General features: G+C 46.2%; 1 protein-coding gene across 2 annotated transcripts in view; it reads left to right on the top strand.

The window, feature by feature from the left end:
* Positions 1-3,905: 3,905 nt before the first annotated feature.
* The window catches only part of CHPF2 (chondroitin polymerizing factor 2), a 34,538-nt gene continuing 19,227 nt past the window's right edge, over positions 3,906-19,216 (top strand). The window contains exons 1-5 of one of the 2 annotated variants that reach the window (XM_082258550.1): positions 3,906-4,135; positions 7,821-7,886; positions 8,008-8,265; positions 10,769-11,333; positions 12,157-12,339. In XM_082258550.1, the coding sequence (XP_082114676.1) occupies positions 8,009-8,265; positions 10,769-11,333; positions 12,157-12,339 (1,005 nt within the window). In that variant the 5' untranslated portion in view covers positions 3,906-4,135; positions 7,821-7,886; position 8,008. The remainder of the gene's footprint in view (positions 4,136-7,820; positions 7,887-8,007; positions 8,266-10,768; positions 11,334-12,156; positions 12,340-19,216) is intronic. The other variant, XM_082258551.1, reaches the window with a different exon arrangement.

Raw genomic sequence — 19,216 nt, 5'->3', positions numbered from 1 at the left:
TTGGCGAATGGACTCAGCCAGTGGTTCAATCATGAGATCGAAAATAGTGGGCGAAAGCGGACATCCCTGGCGGGTACCATTGGAAATTAGGAAGGATTTAGAGAGGAGACCAGATGTGTATACTCTGGCTGACGGGCAAGAATACAGGGCCATTATAGCAGACTTAATCTCCCCAAAAAACCCGAATTGGGATAACACCATGTCCATGTAATGCCATTCCACCCTATCAAACGCCTTCTCTGCGTCAAGGGATAACAACAGAGAAGGCGTTCGGGAGGTCTCTGCACAATGAATCACATTCAGAATTCTTCGGGTGTCGTCCGAGGGCTGCCTCCCCTTTACAAACCCTTGTTGGTCATTCTTAATCAATAGTGGAATAATGTCTGATAGTCGAAGGGCAAGAATTTTTGCATAGACTTTAACGTCTGAATTTAAGAGTGATATGGGCCTAAAATTAGCCAGCGTAGTTGGCTCTTTCCCTGGTTTGGGAATAGCTATTACGTAGGCTTGCAGCATTTCCTTGGGAAAGGTGGAAGAGGCAGCCGCTCGGGCGAACACCGATGACATATGAGGAGCAAGGATCGTAGAAAAAGATTTATAATACTCATTGGGTAGTCCATCAGGACCAGAGATGTATAGTAACTAAGTAGAACTACTTCACTACTGTACTTAAGTACGGAAAGGCGGTATCTGTACTTTCCTGGAGTAGAATTTTTTTCTCCTACTTCCACTTTTACTTCACTACATTTTTTCAATGATTTCAATACTTCTACTCCGATATTTTTTGTTTGTGCTGCATAGTTACTCGTTACTATTATAAAAATTACCACTGACAGAACAGTAGATGGAGGTTTCATGAAGCTCAAACCATTGTGTATTATCAGTGCATAGGAAAATAGAAGCTACTGTATGTATAAATAAAAGCTGCATTTGAAATAATAAAAAACAATATGATGTTCAAACTTTTGACTTCTTTCTTTAATAACTACATAACACAGTACTTGTACTTTTACTTTCAGTACTTGAGTAGCAAAATTAAAAAAAAAAAATACTTGCAATACTTAAGTACGAAAAATGTTGAATACTTTAGTACTTCTACTCAAGTCACTTTTTGATCGAGCACTTCCACTTCTACTCAAGTATGGGTTTCGAGTACTTTATACAACTCTGATCAGGACAAGGGGATTTGTTCTGTGGGAGAGATGCTATAACTCTGCAAATTTCTTGCTGTGAAATGAGGTCACTCAGTAGTTGTAGTTGGTGCGGGGTCAAGGAAGGAAGGTTAAGAGTATCCAAAAAGTCGGAAATTTGAGATTCAGTAGGATGAGACATGGTATTATCGTCTTTTAAATGATATAGGGTACCGTAATATGTGGTCTGCTATATCTTGGGGATTATGAATTTTCTGTTTTGATAAGGGATGTATAAGATACGCGATCCTATTTTTGGTTCTAACGGCTTTCAAGCGATTATCCAAATATTTACCAGCTCTATTGGCGTTGGCATATGTGGTAAGTTTCAATCGTCTAAGGTGCGTGTCATACTTTTGCGCAAGATGGAGACGGAGTTCCTCCCTCAGTCGCAGAAGAGTTTGTGAATGCGCCACAGACAGTTTCAGTTTGTTATGTTGTTCTAGGGCAGGGGTCTTCAAACTACGGCCCTCCAGTTGTTCAGGAACTACAATTCCCATCATGCCTAGTCATGTCTGTGAATGTCAGAGTTTTCCAATGCCTCATGGGATGTATAGTTTCGCAACAGCTGGAGGGTCGTAGTTTGAGGATCCCTGTTCTAGGGTATGGATCTCATCTAAAATCGAGTCAAGGCGAGAGTTATAGCATCTCCGTAATCTGCCCCCTGTTGTAGTAACATCCCTCTAATATAAACCTTATGGGCGTTCCATAAGGGAAAAGCATTAGAAGTAGAAGGGGCATTAAAACGGAAGTAAGATTAGCAGATAGTTTCTTAATACATTCAGGGTTTTGTAGTAGTTTAGTATTACATCTTCAAACTAGGTTGGGATTACGGCCCTCAGACCGGCTTTGTTTAGGGGGTTCATGTAATCTTCAGGCCAGAAATCATTTTTAAAATGTGTGCAAAAAAATGCGAAAATAACAGCTCTGGCAGCGAATGGGTTAAAGTTGATTTATTAAAAAAAAAAACAACAGTGGAGGTCACATGATTCCTGGGGGGGCAGCCAAATATTCCGGAAACATGTGACCTCCATTTCCACCTCATGTGTCCACGAATGTTCGTTATAATAAAGTTCATTTAAAAAAAAAGGTGTAGTGGAGGTCACATGTTTCCTGTCAAATGTGGAGCTCCAGTCTGCAGCCACACCCCTCTCTCTATGATCAGGAAGTCTCTCCTCCTCTCCTCTCTATGATCAGGAAGTCTCTCCTCCTCTCCTCTCTATGATCAGGAAGTCTATCCATCTCTTTTCTTCTATCGTTGATCAGGCAGCTGTTTCCTGGATCCTATCGGCCACCTCTTTCCTCTCTATGGTTATCTATTTGAATGAACTTTATCGACAATAACAGTCTAGGCAGTCAGCTATGCTCCATCCATTCTCTCCTCTCTCCCTTCGTTCTGTCATTTCAATATGGAATTTTATGGAGAAGATCCGGCATACCGAGTGTAAAGATCTCATCCCGCTGTCACCCTGATCCTGGGTATAGGAACCGGTCAGAACGCCAAAGCGGGTGATCCAAACCGTTCCGTATGTGGAATCAGAAGGTACACCAAGGCAGAGATCCAAATCAGGTAAATTAGGTCTGGAGATCTAAACCTGAAGGTCCACCGAGCCCAGAGATCTAAACCAGAAAAAACTCCGAGCCCGGGGATCTGAACCTGAAGTCCACCGAGCCCGGGGATCTGAACCTGAAGTCCACCGAGCCCGGGGATCTGAACCTGAAGTCCACCGAGCCCGGGGATCTGAACCTGAAGTCCACCGAGCCCGGGGATCTGAACCTGAAGTCCACCGAGCCCGGGGATCTGAACCTGAAGTCCACTGAGCCCGGAGTTCTAAACCAGAAAGTCCTCTGAGCCCTGAGATCTATACCAAGGGGTCCATGGAGCCCAGAGATCTGAACCACAAGGTACACCAAGCCTCGGAGATATGAACCAGAAACTACACTGGGCTCAGAAACCTGAACCACAGGATACATTGAGCCTGAAGATCTGAACCAGAAGGTCCACTGAGCCTGGAGACCTATAACATAGGACAAAGTGAGCCCAGAGATCTGAACCAGAAGGTAGAGTTAGCTCAGAGGTCAGAACCAGCTCAACCAGAAGGTAGACTGAAATGGAAGATTCAAATCAGCCAATGAATGCAACCAGACTGGAGAGCTAAACCAGCCACACACTGGCTGCCCAGAGACCAGAACCAGCCGCTACACTGAGCCCAGAGACCGGAACCAGCCGCTACACTGAGCCCAGAGACCAGAACCAGCCGCTACACTGAGCCCAGAGACCGGAACCAGCCGCTACACTGAGCCCAGAGACTGGAACCAGCCGCTACACTGAGCTCAGAGACTGGAACCAGCCGCTACACTGAGCCCAGAGACCGGAACCAGCCGCTACACTGAGCCCAGAGACCGGAACCAGCCGCTACACTGAGCCCAGAGACCAGAACCAGCCGCTACACTGAGCCCAGAGACCGGAACCAGCCGCTGCACTGAGCCCAGAGACCGGAACCAGCCACTACACTGAGCCCAGAGACCGGAACCAGCCGCTACACTGAGCCCAGAGACCGGAACCAGTCTCTACACTGAGCCCAGAGACCGGAACCAGCCGCTACACTGAGCCCAGAGACCGGAACCAGCCGCTACACTGAGCCCAGAGACCGGAACCAGCCGCTACACTGAGCCCAGAGACTGCAACCAGCCGCTACACTGAGCCCAGAGACTGGAACCAGCCGCTACACTGAGCCCAGAGACCAGAACCAGCCGCTACACTGAGCCCAGAGACTGGAACCTGCTGATATACTTTGTCCAAGGAGCTGAATGAGGATGTAGATTGAGCCCGGAGAGTCGAGGCAGAAGAGCCACTGGAGCCAAAGGTCAGATTGAACCCAGAAGTTCAGAACATTTGGTAAAGTGAGATCAGAAGCAGAACTCCCAATAGGACAACCAGACAGGTAAGTCCAGAAATGGACCTCCAGACTAGCATCAGATCCCAAAGTACAAAGACAGGATCTGTACTGGGAGTCCAGCATAGAGGCCAAATGCCAGAACACAATGACCTGGCTAGGGACAGTGCTAAGTGGTGCCCACAGGGTGGAAGGGGACAGGTAGTAAATCGGTGGCAAACAGGGACTGCATCCAGTCAGATTTGGGTGCTCAGACAGCCGTGGGTTCTGGGTGTGTGAATAGAATAGTGTGGATGGAGAAATCTAGACATGTATGGACACCCTAAGAGTATGTTCCCCTGACAATCATCTTACTGTCCTCTCCCTTCTGGTCTCTTCAATATTCTATTTGAAGCGTTTTGTTGATCCTACCAGAAATTCAGAGCTGTTCTGTACCAAGGTTTAGGTAGTTTAGCAAAAGACAACTGGGCATGGCTGACCCCACTCCTTCCACTGTTTGGTTTCTTTCTGCGGACACATGGAGGAGATGTCTTCTTATGATCCATCTTGTATAGAGAGTCTCTATGGGGGCAGATAGCGAACACATGGAGGAGATGTCTTCCTATGATCCATCTTGTATAGGGAGTCTCTATGGGGCAGATAGCGGACACATGGAGGGGATGTCTTCCTATGATCCATCTGGTATAGAGAGTCTCTATGGGGTAGATAGCGGACACATGGAGGGGATGTCTTCCTATGATCCATCTTGTATAGAGAGTCTCTATGGGGCAGATAGCGGACACTTGGAGGGGATGTCTTCCTATGATCCATCTTGTATAGAGAGTCTCTATGAGCCCGATAGCGGACACATGGAGGAGATGTCTTCCTATGATACATCTTGTATAGAGAGTCTCTATGAGCCAGATAGCGGACACATGGAGGAGATGTCTTCCTATGATCCATCTTGTATAGAGAGTCTCTATGGGGCAGATAGCGGACACATGAAGGAGATGTCTTCCTATGATCCATCTTGTATAGAGATTCTCTATGGGAGCTGATAGTGGACACATGGAGGAGATGTCTTCCTATGATCCATCTTGTATAGAGAGTCTCTATGGGGCAGATAGCGGACACATGGAGGAAATGTCTTCCTATGATCCGTCTTGTTGTCAGAATATTTATACTGCTCTGAATATAACAGTGTCTATTTATGTCAATAAGCAAAGATCTGTGCGGTAGGAGAATCTCCAGTTATTTCCACAAATCAATATGTAGCGAATTCTTTTTATTGATTAATTCCTTTTTAAAAGCATATACCAATCTTAGTGAAAACAGTCTACAGTATGGAATATATAAGAATATTTATTCACGAGACATGTATTCACAATACATGATCAAACTTGAGATGACACAAAAAGATAACTTTACATAAAATACAAACTTCAGCCCAACCTGAGCTTACCGTTCCTGTTACTGATTTATTGGTTTCTCCTTTTTGATATTGTAATTTTCTGAATTGGCACCATTGTATTTTGTGTATTATGTGATATTTAATGCCCTCAAAGACAATGATTGAGCCATGTTGGCTCCTAGTGCGCTGTTATATCTTTTTCTTACAAAAAATCTAATAAAAAACATTGAAACATAAAATACAAACTTCAAACAATGAATGCAATGTGATATGTAGCTCAATAATGAAGGTAAAAATAAAGCAAGATTACGTTTTCTCCAGGTATAGTATAAACCATAAATGAATGTTTTATATAATCAGACCACAATTGTCTGCGCAATGCACAGCCTGATAGTCACTCCACTGCAGATAAAGCGAGAATAGGCCATGCAAAACGTGAGATTAATACGCCAATATGCGCTAAATCTGATATTGATAAAATTTGTATAAAAAGCAAAATTCATCTCTTAGAGAAAAATCTACATATGGTTAATACGGCTGGGATTGTAATCTCGTTACCCTTGAATATGCAATGTAAAACATTTAAGGAAGTACATAAACAATATTGAATAATAATCAAATAATTAGCAAGGCATATTTACCCCATTTAAAATGGCTGCTAGCTTAGAATGGTCGTTACCAGAGTCCTTAAGGTGGCTGCCTTTCCAAGATGGTGGCCAGGTAGGGAGGAGTTTCTTTTGGCGTCCCTCAAAGTTTCAGATACATGATGGAGCAAAATGGAGTCTGTATAGATGAGTCTATGCATGGCTGTAGTAGCGTGTGTATTGTATATGTAATGTATGTTGTGCAAATTTCCTGTGTCCCTCTCTAATCTGGGTTTTCCTTTTTATATGGTATAGAAAAAAGGACTGTTAAAATTACCATAAGTTAAACCCAGAAGGAGTGACATTATCCCCATTGGTTGGGACATCTTATTCATTAACTGGTGAGGTCATTGGGTGACACCTCTTGGTTGACCAGAATATTAAAATTAAATGATGATTTCTCCATATTTAAGAGTAATCATCATAAAACAACATAAAATGTATCCATACTCTCATCTGTTACACATGTCCATCTTATATCCATTATGTATCTAAATAAGGAATTAAATCTGGTAACACCATAATATATTTAATATATATATCTAGATATATTGGAAAATACTTTTCAACCTAAGACTTCAACTAGTAGCAGTCAGTCACCAGAGATGGCAGTATTGTGTTGCTCTGAGCTTCAGCATATAGCAATATTACAGCATTATTTACCTACAAATAAAACTTTGCACCTTATATTGACAAAGAGCTTACCATCTCAGACTTTCTAGAGTCTGGCAAGGTTACAAATGTTTTATGATTAATTTTTACAACTTACAAAGGTTTAACATGAAGTCTTTCTAAACATGCAGTGATGAGTCATCAAAATCAGTTTAACTTTCTTCTAGCAAGAATGAAACAATTATAATATATAACGGTTTTCTACATATCTATGTATGTTAGTTATATATATACAGTATATATTCTTCATTGTTAATATTCTGTTACATATAAGATTATAATAACGTATCTGTAAATCTTATTTTTAAATGGGTTTAAACACAGAAAATACTGACTAAGGTTTATGGTCCCACACACAGATAAGATTACCTTGGTATAGCGTCTTTATCTTAAAGAAAGTTAAATAGACTATTTATTTATTACCTTAGGTCAACACAGCATGTTTGTGCATGAGATGTCTTCCTATGATCCATCTTGTATAGGGAGTCTCTATGGGGGCAGATAGCGGACACATGGAGGAAATGTCTTCCTATGATCCGTCTTGTATAGGGAGTCTCTATGGGGGCAGATAGCGGACACATGGAGGAAATGTCTTCCTATGATCCGTCTTGTATAGGGAGTCTCTATGGGGGCAGATAGCGGACACATGGAAGAAATGTCTTCCTATGATCCGTCTTGTATAGGGAGTGTCTATGGGGGCAGATAGCGGACACATGGAGGAAATGTCTTCCTATGATCCATCTTGTATAGGGAGTCTCTATGGGGGCGATAGCGGACACATGGAGGAGATGTCTTCCTATGATCCGTCTTGTATAGGGAGTGTCAATGGGGGCAGATAGCGGACACATGGAGGAAATGTCTTCCTATGATCCATCTTGTATAGGGAGTCTCTATGGGGGTGATAGCGGACACATGGAGGAGATGTCTTCCTATGATCCGTCTTGTATAGGGAGTCTCTATGGGGCAGATAGCGGACGCATGGAGGAAATGTCTTCCTATGATCCATCTTGGACTTGTATCTTTGCAGGCAGCCATGACACCCCGCGTGCTGGAGCCTCATATCTGAAATTTTCTGATTGGTGAGGAAAGTCAGGTAAGATAAGAACTCGGAAAACACAAATAAAGGGAAACGTTTTCCGGAACCTTCTCAGCTCCATATTCTGGAAAGTAAAAGGGATTTATATGATTTCTCCTCTTCTCTCTCCTCTGTGTAGGATGGGTCCGCAGCTTTACAGTGTCCTCCTTGGCCTTCTCCGCCCTGCTCTTCCTTTTATCCTGGGCCTTTCCTTAGGCTGCAGCCTGAGCCTCCTCCGCGTCTCCTGGATACAGGGAGATGAAGGTCCATGCATGGATCGTCCCCAGAGCCATCTTGGGCTACAGGCTGGACAAGTAAAGCCCCACATGGATGATTTGAAGCTCCGGATTGTTCCATACAGCCACAGACCACATCCTCCTCACAAGAAGGTGTTGAGGTGAGACTTGTTTCTGCTATATGAAAGCCTGTGGAAGGGAACCCATTGTACCATCTTCTCTGGGTGGAGGTCATCTGACCAAACATCCTTTCAAATCATTTCCCCCAATGTAGCTTTTTATAGGTAGCTCTCTCGATGACCTCATGTGTAGGGTGACCACTTTTCAAACTGCCTTTCAGGGATACCCCCCTGACAACAACCCCCCCATCTAATCCCCCTCCCCGCCCAAAAAAAGATGAATTTTGAAATACTTTTTTTTGCCAATTAGTTTATACAGATGGTTTACAATGTGAACCTTTTTCCTCATTACTGCCCCCCACTTGTGTCATCTTCATTACTGTCCTCCCCTTGTGTCACCTTCTTCTTCATTACAGTCCCCCCCTTGTGTTATCTTATTCATTACTGTCCCCCACTTGTGTCCCCTTCTTCATTACTGCCCCCCACTTGTATCCCCTTCTTCTTCATTACGGTCCCCCACTTGTGTCCCCTTCTACTTCATTACTGCCCCCCACTTGTGTCCCCTTCATTATTACTGCCCCCTACTTGTGTCCTCTTCTTCATTACTGCCCCCTACTTGTGTCCCCTCCTTTTTCATTACTGTCGCCCACTTGTGTCCCCTTCTTCTTCCTTACTGTACCCCTCCCCCAGTGACCCCACTTGTGTCACCTTCTACTCCAATCCAGTTCTTCGCCTTCTATTATCCCTCTGATGAGTGGTGGTGGTCTAGTCCCCTGGTCCGGGATCCCAGACAGTCAGGCCGTAGGCGGGAGCGGGAAGGAGGAGAAGTCGGGCACTGCTGGCAGTTGTGGTTTTGTGCCGCCAGGCGGTGGGTGAAGGAGGTGGGTGGAGACAGTGACACTGGAGTGAAGAAGATCCGCCCCTACCCAGCAAGTCACCCTGGAGTCTGGGTGCTGAGGAAGGAGGAGGTGGGTGGAGTCAGCAGTGCAGCACTAGACCCAGCCCTCATTACACTCAGGTCTCATTCCGCTCAGCCTCACTCTGAGGCTCTGACTCTGTGTGACATCACTGGTTGCTAGAAGCCAGGCGGCCCTAGCAACCAGTTCATGTGATCAGTTAGGGTGGCTGTGTGTCTTCTATTTCATACCAGGACACTGTATTGTCCCGGAATGAAGGTGCCGGGACACAAGACACAGAAGTCAATTGTTGGACAGTCCTGGCCAATCTGGGACACGTGGGCACTCTACTCATGTGTGGAAGGTGGATGGCCACCAGCTGGGACCTCCTGGCTGGAACTTGGATGGGGCAATTTAAAGCCTGGCTGGGATAACATTGTTCTCCCATCACATTGTACTGGAGAGATCCTCCTGTGCTGGTCCCCTCCATCCCTCCCTGGCTGGGCTCGGAGGATTTGTTGGACGGGGGAGGGGGTTTTGGATGGACATGTCATCTAGTCATCCCAAACTATTACCTGCACCTTCTTCCTAGAGAAGTTCTATGTCTGCCATTAAAGTGATACACACACTGTATAATGTCCATTCCCCTTCTATTTCTGTATGTGAGTGATGTAATTATTATAATAAAAATAGATAGAAGTCCCTTTTTCCTATTGGATATCCAGCTGTCACATGACCCGGCTCTCTCCTATCCTGTCTGCAGGGAAACCTAAGCAGGAGGAGCTTCTATTCCTCTGCTGTTGGAATACAGAATAAAAATAAATAATATCAATAAACTGTAATAAATCGTTATATAAATATATAATTGGGATCAAATCTTTATTATTTTTTGGTGTGGGCGGAGTTCTGCCAGTCACAGGCTGTGTCACGCCCCTCCGGCTGGTGCCTTAGAATAGGAGTGAGGTGAAGCCTCCATCAGTCTACATGTAATATCCCGCCCCCATTATGGGCATGGAGGAGGAGGGAGGGAGTGGCCTGTCACTGTGTATACGCCCACATGTGTGACTCTATAGTCACATGGGCTGCTCAGATGTGATAGGGAGGAAATGCTCAACATAGAAACTCACTGAGAACTGAGCATGTGCAGAGCTGCCACCACGGCTCCAAAATCCCCAACTGTGGACAGAAGGGGGAGACAGAGAGCAGCCGGATCAGCCAGGATACGGAAGTGGAATCTCATAGTGATGAGTGAGTATGACCAGCATGGAATACACCATTTATTCATGATGGGTGTTTAGTGACACTTTAATATATCTGTCTAATGAGTAGACCGAGGTCTGTAGTTAGAATGGTCACCTAAATAAGGATTGGCCTTTGTGTAGAATTCTCCATATTTTTCAAGATTTATTACAAGCCACAGATGAGGGGGAATAGGATGGGCATTCTGACAGGATCCAGGGAAGTCCAGGCAAGATATGACTATACCTCTGGCAGCCTTTAATGTGTGACAGCAAACATGGAGGAGCTATGCCAATGGAATGGTAGTGTTGGGAGTCGGAGAGCTCATACAGTAGGGGTTGGGGTCGGAATACTGAAGGCCGGGCTCCCTGCTCCAGTTTGTTTATTTGTATTCCTGTCTCTGTCCATAGAACCCGATACATTCAGTCAGAACTTGGCTTCAGAGAACGTCTGCTGGTCACCGTCTTGTCTTCTCGTTCCACCCTGAACTCGCTGGCTGTGGCTGTGAATCGCACTCTCTCCTCTCATGTAAGCCGCTTATTGTTCTTCACCGGAGCCCGAAGTTCTAAGGCCCTCCCAGGAATGGAAGTCGTGTCCCATGGCGATGAGCGCCCAGCGTGGTTAATGTACCACACGTTGCGTTATCTGGAGACGCACTTTATTTCCACATATGATTGGTTCTTTGTCTCTCAAGATGATTCTTATATTAATGGCTACCACCTGAAGGAGCTCGTAAACCATCTCAGCCCCGGGCCTCCTTTATACATTGGGCAACCTATGGAGTTCATTGGAGGCAAGGAGAGCTGGAGATACTGTCATGGGGCTTCTGGTTACCTTCTGTCAAGAGCGCTCCTCCTCAGACTGGGGCCCCATCTGGATTTCTGTCGCTCTGATATACTTAGTTCCCGGCCGGACGAATGGTTGGGTCGTTGCCTTCAGGATACACTTGGAATTGCCTGTGTGGCGGAGTATCAGGTAATGTTCAGACAAATAGAGCCCAAGACTGGACAAATTGTACTTCTATCATTTTATAAGGCCGACTTTGTGCAGCTCATGCCCCACTAACACCCCCAATTTCCTCCTAGAGACTCTGTGTGCCTCTAACACCCCTCAATCTCCTCCTCGTGCCCATGTGTCCCTCTAACACCCCTCAATCTCCTCCTAGGACTCGCGTGTCCCTCTAACACCCCTCAATCTCCTCCTCTGGCCCATGTGTCCCTCTAACACCCCCCAATCCCCTGCTAGGGTTTACGTGTCCCTCTAACACCCCTCAATCTCCTCCTAGGACCTATGTGTCCCTCTAATACCCCCCAATTCTCTGCTAGGGTTTACGTGTCCCTCTAATGCCCCTCAATCTCCTCCTCGGGCCCATGTGTCCCTCTAACACCCCTCAATCTCCTCCTAGGACCTATGTGTCCCTCTAATACCCCCCAATCCCCTGCTAGGGTTTACGTGTCCCTCTAATGCCCCTCAATCTCCTCCTCTGGCCCATGTGTCCCTCTAATACCCCCCAATGCTAGGGTTCACGTGTCCCTCTAACACCCCTCAATCTCCTCCTCAGGCCCATGTGTTCCTCTAACACCCCTCAATCTCCTCCTAGGACCTATGTGTCCCTCTAATACCCCCCAATGCCCTGCTAGGGTTTACGTGTCCCTCTAATGCCCCTCAATCTCCTCCCAGGGCTCATGTATTCCTCTAAAACCCTCAATCTCTTCCTAGGACCCATGTGTCCCTCTAACATCCCGAATCCCCTCCTAGGGTTTACGTGTCCCTCTAACAACCCTCAATCTCCTCCTAGGGTTTGGTTTACATCTCCTTCAATCTCCCAAGAAATTCGGACATGGATAATATAGAAGAGTCGGCCTTGGCGGGAGCCGTGTCTGCTCATCCTGTGCGGGATGCCACGCTCATGTATAGATTGCAACGTAAAGTCAGCCAAATGAGACTGCACAGAACGTACAGCCGGATCCAGAGACTTCAGGTGAGCAACGTTCCAATAGGTGAACACATTTACTTTAGGAGGACCTGGCGCTCCTGGGCATTAGCTGGAAACTCTGTCTATAAATTATGATTTCTTTTTTCTTATTATTTACAGTAGCTTTTTTTTTTTACTTTTCAAGGCTCTTGATAAGCTTCCCATTAAAAAGTCGCCTGGGCCAGATGGATAAACAGCTGAGTTTTACAAGCACTTTAAGGTTACTCTGGCCCCGTATTTGGTGGAGGTTTTTATAGGCTGTCTGAGAGAGGGTTCGCTCTCCCCATCCATGCGACAATCTGCGGTGATTCTTCTGTCAAAGGGTAACGATTTTTTGAGAATTGGCGGCACATTAGCCTTCTCAATGTTGATAGGAAGATACTGGCAAAAATCGTTTTCTGGCAATTATCATCTGTAGCGGGCAATCTACTTTCTCGCCACCAGCACTATTCGGTTCAGGGAAAAAGCACTTTTTCAGCAGTGTTAGCTGTCCGGGAGGTCCTGGAACGGTGCAGGGCTGCAGACTGGAGAAAGTACCTGCTGGCATTGGATCAGGTTAAAGCTTTTGATCAATCTTATGCCTGCTTCTTGACAAGAATGGCCTGGAGGGGGTCTTAATCAATTGGTTGAAGACCTTGTACAGAGAGGCTGAAAGCTTCATGCTTGTAAAATGTTTGATCAGACGGCCCTTTGAGGTTGGCTTGGGTGTGCGTCAGGGGTGTCAGACAGGTGGGACAGAGGTGGTGGAGGTGGGAAAGAGGAGGCGGAGGAGGTGGTCTCGGTGATGGAGCAGTATGCTAAGGCATCTGGCTCAAATAACAATCAGGATAAGAGTGACATTTTCTGGATGGGAGAGGAAGGCGATGGCTTCGAGCTTCTGGATACCTTCCCGAAGCCCCGACAGGAAATTAAAGTTTTAGGCATCAAATTTGGTCCTGGTGATTATGGCCTTGGAAATTGGGAAAGCAGGCTACAAGATACCAAGGCCAAGGTTGCCAGCTGGAAGGATTGAAAACTCTTTTACAAGGAAGGGCTTGACCTCATTAAAACATACCTGATCCCGGTATTTCTGTATGTCAGCTTTGTCTGTGTTTTGCCAGTGTCTCTCTATGTGAAGATCTACAGCTGTTTCTTCTAGCTGTTATGGGGGAACAAATTGATCCTCATTAAGAGGTCTGTAACCTACCTTCCCAGGCTGATGGGTGGCCTAGGTATGGTCAACCTGGTAATATTTTTTTCTTTGAGGTTTTCGAAACATAATTTTGGTAACATGCTGGCAGAGGAGCCGACTGGGTGGGTTGATATTTTTTCCAATTTTAGGCCTTGTTTGTGAAGCTGGGAGAACAGTGGGCCAGTGAAAAGCCTGAGGGTCCAACACTGTAAACTCTTGGTTTACTTTGACCTGTGCCTAAAATGCTTCGGCAGTGACAAGGGAGGAAATTAAGTCTCCTCCTAGGGAGGTCCTGGAGAGGAGGGTTGTTGAATCTGCCTTTAGCCAGCCACTGATCTTGAGGGATTGCCCAGGCCCTGTTATGAGGGAGGGTCTGTGTTTGTTTAATTGGGAGAGAATACCTTTAAAGTTTCGGGATTTGGCCTGGCTCTCGTTCCATGGCAGACTCCATGTGAAGAGCAACTTGAAACTTTGCTCTGCCGAGAACCGTAGTTGTCCAAGAGTGGAGTGTGGCGGTGTGGCGCAGACAATGGACCATTTCCTGCTTCAGTGCCCCTTCAATATATAAGTCTATAAGCGGGTGGGTGGGGCTCTGGGTATCCATTTCCTTTCCCGACTGAGTTATGCGAAGTGGTCGTACGAGGACTCCTTGGGATTTTGATTTTAAGACACTTTTTCTAGTTAGCTTAGTAGTCCGTTACTTCATGTGGAATGCAGTGTCAGGTTTGCACTCAGAAAAAAAGTCCTTCCTGTCGAGGTGGTGGTGCATAATTTTCTGGGTGAGGTTGGGAAGATTCGGGGTCTTGAGAAGGACAGGTGGTGGCCGGGAGCCTGGACAAAGGCTTGGAGGAATGTCAGCTCCCTGTATCTGCTGTCTGTCAGTTTCTGGGTGTGTGGCTTTTCTTTCTGTCCTTTCATGTCCCCTAGATTTTTATAAGATTGGATTTTTGGAAAAAGGCCGCATGCATGGGATAAATGTGTAATCGTTTCTTAGCCTGAGGGTGTGTTTAGGTGGAGGTTGGGGGGGGGGGTGTAGGTGGAGGTTAGGGGGGGGGGTGTAGGTGGAGGTTAGGGGGGGGGTGTAGGTGGAGGTTAGGGGGGGGTGTAGGTGGAGGTTGGGGGGGTGTAGGTGGAGGTTGGGGGGGGTGTAGGTGGAGGTTGGGGGGGGGGTGTAGGTGGAGGTTGGGGGGGGGTGTAGGTGGAGGTTGGGGGGGGTGTAGGTGGAGGTTAGGGGGGGGGTGTAGGTGGAGGTTGGGGGGGGGTGTAGGTGGAGGTTAGGGATTTGTTGAGGTGAATCATGACAATAATAATATGAACAATTTTTTTGTTTCTATGCTGATGTAAGCTATTTTTGTTTATTTACATACAGTGGGGAAAATAATGATTGCCCCCCCTGCAGATTGTGTAAGTTTGCCCACTTACATAGAAATGGGGGGTGTATAAATTTTATCATAGGTGTATTTTATATGATAGAGACAGAATATCAACCAAAAATCCAGAAAATCACATGATAGAAATGTTATAAATGGAGTTGCAGTTCAGTGAGTAAAATAAGTATTTGATCCCCGACCAACCAACAATAATTCCGCCTCCCACAGCCTGGCTGCAGTAGGTGCTCATGTGGTACACAGATTAGTCCTGTCAATGTAAGACGTTTTTTCCTAATGACAACTCGTTATGTGTATAAAAGACATCTCTCCACAGAATCTCTTTCCTCCAATCACAGCTCACCATCATGGGAAGACCAAAGAGCTGTCAGAGGAGGTCGGGGAGTAGATTGGAGACCGGCACAAGGCTGGAATGGCTACAAGACCATCAGCAAGAAGATTGGTGAGAAGGAGACAACTGTTGGAGCGATTATTCACAAATGGAAGAAATACAAAATAACCATAAATGGTCCTCAGTCTGGAGCTCCATGCAAGATTTCTCCTCATGGGGTGAGGATGGTCATGAGAAAAGTGAGGGATCCGCCCAGAACTACATGGGAGGAGCTTGTGAATGATCTCAAAGCAGTTGGGACCACGGTCACCAAACAAACCATCGGTAGCACAATACACCTCCATGGACTGAAATCCTGCAGCGCCAGCAAGGTCTCCCTCCTCTGGAAAGAACATGTACAGCCCGTCTGATGTCTGCCAATGAACATCTAGAGAAGGAAAGTCCTGTGCTCAGATGAGACCAAAATTGAGCTCTTTGGCAACAACTTGACTCGCCGTGTTTGGAGGAAGAAAAATTCTAACTATGACCCAAAGAACACCATCCCTACAGTCACCGTCCCTACAGTCACCTTCCCTACAGTCACCATCCCTACAGTCACCGTCCCTACAGTCACCTTCCCTACAGTCACCATCCCTACAGTCACCATCCCTACAGTCACCGTCCCTACAGACACCTTCCCTACAGTCACCATCCCTACAGTCACCGTCCCTACAGTCACCTTCCCTACAGTCACCATCCCTACAGTCACCTTCCCTACAGTCACCTTCCCTACAGTCACCTTCCCTACAGTCACCATCCCTACAGTCACCGTCCCTACAGTCACCGTCCCTACAGTCACCTTCCCTACAGTCACCATCCCTACAGTCACTGTCCCTACAGTCACCATCCCTACAGACACCTTCCCTACAGTCACCGTCCCTACAGTCACCGTCCCTACAGTCACCGTCCCTACAGTCACCATCCCTACAGTCACCGTCCCTACAGTCACCGTCCCTACAGTCACCGTCCCTACAGTCACCATCCCTACAGTCACCTTCCCTACAGTCACCGTCCCTACAGTCACCGTCCCTACAGTCACCGTCCCTACAGTCACCATCCCTACAGTCACCTTCCCTACACTCACCATCCCTACAGTCACCATCCCTACAGTCACCTTCCCTACAGTCACCATCTCTACAGTCACCGTCCCTACAGTCACCTTCCCTACAGTCACCGTCCCTACAGTCACCATCCCTACAGTCACCATCCCTACAGTCCAGCACGGAGGTGGAAATGATGCTTTGGGGCTGTTTCTCTGATAAAGGTACAGGCCGACTTTGCCGCATTGAGGCTCCAATGGGCGGAGCCATGTATTGTAAAATCTTGGATGAGAACCTTCTTCCCTCAGCCAGAACACTGAAGATGGGTCATGGATGGGTCTTCCAGGATGACAATTTGTTGCCTTTGTGACATTTCCTGGCTCAAACAAAACCACAACTTGGTGAAATCCTTCTAAGAAGTAAGAAATTAGCTGCAGACCTCCGCCGGTCCAATAGATTTATTGAAACATGTACAAAACCGCCACCAGGACAAGGACACCGACCATGGAAAGGTTGATGCATTTCACACTGACAACATGCTTTGAGTCGGGGGCTGGTACCCAGTTCCACCTGTCCTCAGGATTACACCTCCCACCTGGAGCAGAGAATTGGCCTCTCTGTTTTCCATCTAATTGATCGCTTACTATCTGTCTATTGCTCAGGCCTACACCAATAAAAAGAAATAACCGGATAAATACATTTGTCACCGTCATTCATTCATGTCAAACAGCCCATAAGGCCAAATCCGTCCCACAGTGTATAGTGATCTATGTAATTCTGGAGAGGAGCCCCCAATGGAGCGCCAGGCCCAGCGCTAAGAGCTCCTGGGAGGGAGGAGGTCGGCTCCCCCATCATCTTCTCTATCATTAGTAGACTCATTCTACCCCAGAGAATCAACACCTCACATAATGTGGGACAACCTTGTGACAAGTAGGTCTCTTTATAGAGAGGGGCTAAGAAGAAGCACATTAAGGTCATGGAGTGGCCCAGCCGGTCTCCAGACCTTCATCCCATAGAAAATGTATGGAGGGAGCTGAAGGTTCGAGTTGCCAAGCGACAGCCAAGAAACCTTAAGGATTTATAGAAGATCTGTAAAGAAGAGTGGAGCAAAATCCCTCCTGAGATGTGTGGAAACCTGGGGGCCAACTACAAGAAACGTCTGACCTCTGTGACCTCTGTGCTTCCAACTACAGGAAACGTCTGACCTCTGTGCTTCCAACAAGGGTTTCCCCACCAACTACTAAGGGGATCAAATACTTATTTTACTCCCTGAACTGCAACTCCATTTATAACATTTGTATCATATGATTTTCTGGATTTTTGGTTGATATTCTGTCTCTATCATAAATAAGCCGCTCCCTTCAGTCCTCCCAAGACCTCCTGCTCTCTAGCTCCCATGCTCGCCATCCTTTGGAACTCTCTACACCAATCTGTCCGACTATCCCCTAATCTATCCATCTTTGGACAATCCCTGAAAACTCTTCTCTTTAACCACTTGCTGACCAGCCACCACAGATATACAGCGGCAGGTTCCCGCAAATCGCCGCACCTGTACCGCGCGTCCATTAGTCTGCGGGGAAGCTGATCTGTGGGTCCGGCGGCCGCAATTACCACTGGGCACCAGCGATCGCTCCCCGTGGAGGGAGAATGGCAATCTGCTAGTGTAAACACAGCAGACCTTTGTTCCCTCAGCAATAAACACAGAGCTCCTCCTATTTAGGAACACGGAACAAAAATAACCCCTGAGGATTGGGACTTTCAACGGCAAGAATCAGGACTTGAGTATGAAAGTATATAAATTTTATTACACATATAATGAAGAAAAATTATACATAATCACATGTGAAGTATAAAAACAAGGTCATAGATACGTCTTGGAACCAGGAGGGTCTGAGGTGTCTGGATCGGACTAGACGCGTTTCGGTCCAAATGCCTTTCTCAATGGTCCACAAAACACCAGAGCTCAGACAGATATGTGAGACCTCTGTGGAATCCAGGACGTGAGACCAAAAGGAATGGGCCTTGGTGAATGAGAAAAAGGCCTTCAATTGACTATGGCCGCAAAGAGTATATGTTAAACAAGTTGGGTCTATACAAGATAGACTTAGAGTAATATGTTAATGTTTATATGGGTTTCCAGGGGAGATTTCAATACTTATAAGCCAAATATACAGTGATATGGCAAATGACAGTGAGAAAGGAGCTCCACGGACAGAAAATCCCACGAGGATCTCCAGAGTGAGGTCAGAAACGCACAGGTCATCTGTGAAATAGTAGTAGAATAAGCATGTCCCCCGATGGATTTATAATGCTGGGACGTGTCCAGCCATGCATCCCTGTTGACATAGAATATGTCAAGCCTGTATAGGTCTGTACGTATGAGTAATGGCGGCGCATTCTACTACTATTTCACAGATGACCTGTGCGTTTCTGACCTCACTCTGGAGATCCTCGTGGGATTTTCTGTCCGTGGAGCTCCTTTCTCACTGTCATTTGCCATATCACTGTATATTTGGCTTATAAGTATTGAAATCTCCCCTGGAAACCCATATAAACATTAACATATTACTCTAAGTCTATCTTGTATAGACCCAACTTGTTTAACATATACTCTTTGCGGCCATAGTCAATTGAAGGCCTTTTTCTCATTCACCAAGGCCCATTCCTTTTGGTCTCACGTCCTGGATTCCACAGAGGTCTCACATATCTGTCTGAGCTCTGGTGTTTTGTGGACCATTGAGAAAGGCATTTGGACCGAAACGCGTCTAGTCCGATCCAGACACCTCAGACCCTCCTGGTTCCAAGACGTATCTATGACCTTGTTTTTATACTTCACATGTGATTATGTATAATTTTTCTTCATTATATGTGTAATAAAATTTATATACTTTCATACTCAAGTCCTGATTCTTGC

Source organism: Pelophylax lessonae, assembly GCF_965119305.1.
Source record: "Pelophylax lessonae genome assembly, chromosome: 5".
Taxonomy (NCBI): domain Eukaryota; kingdom Metazoa; phylum Chordata; class Amphibia; order Anura; family Ranidae; genus Pelophylax; species Pelophylax lessonae.
This window is presented reverse-complemented; position numbering and strand designations above follow the sequence as displayed.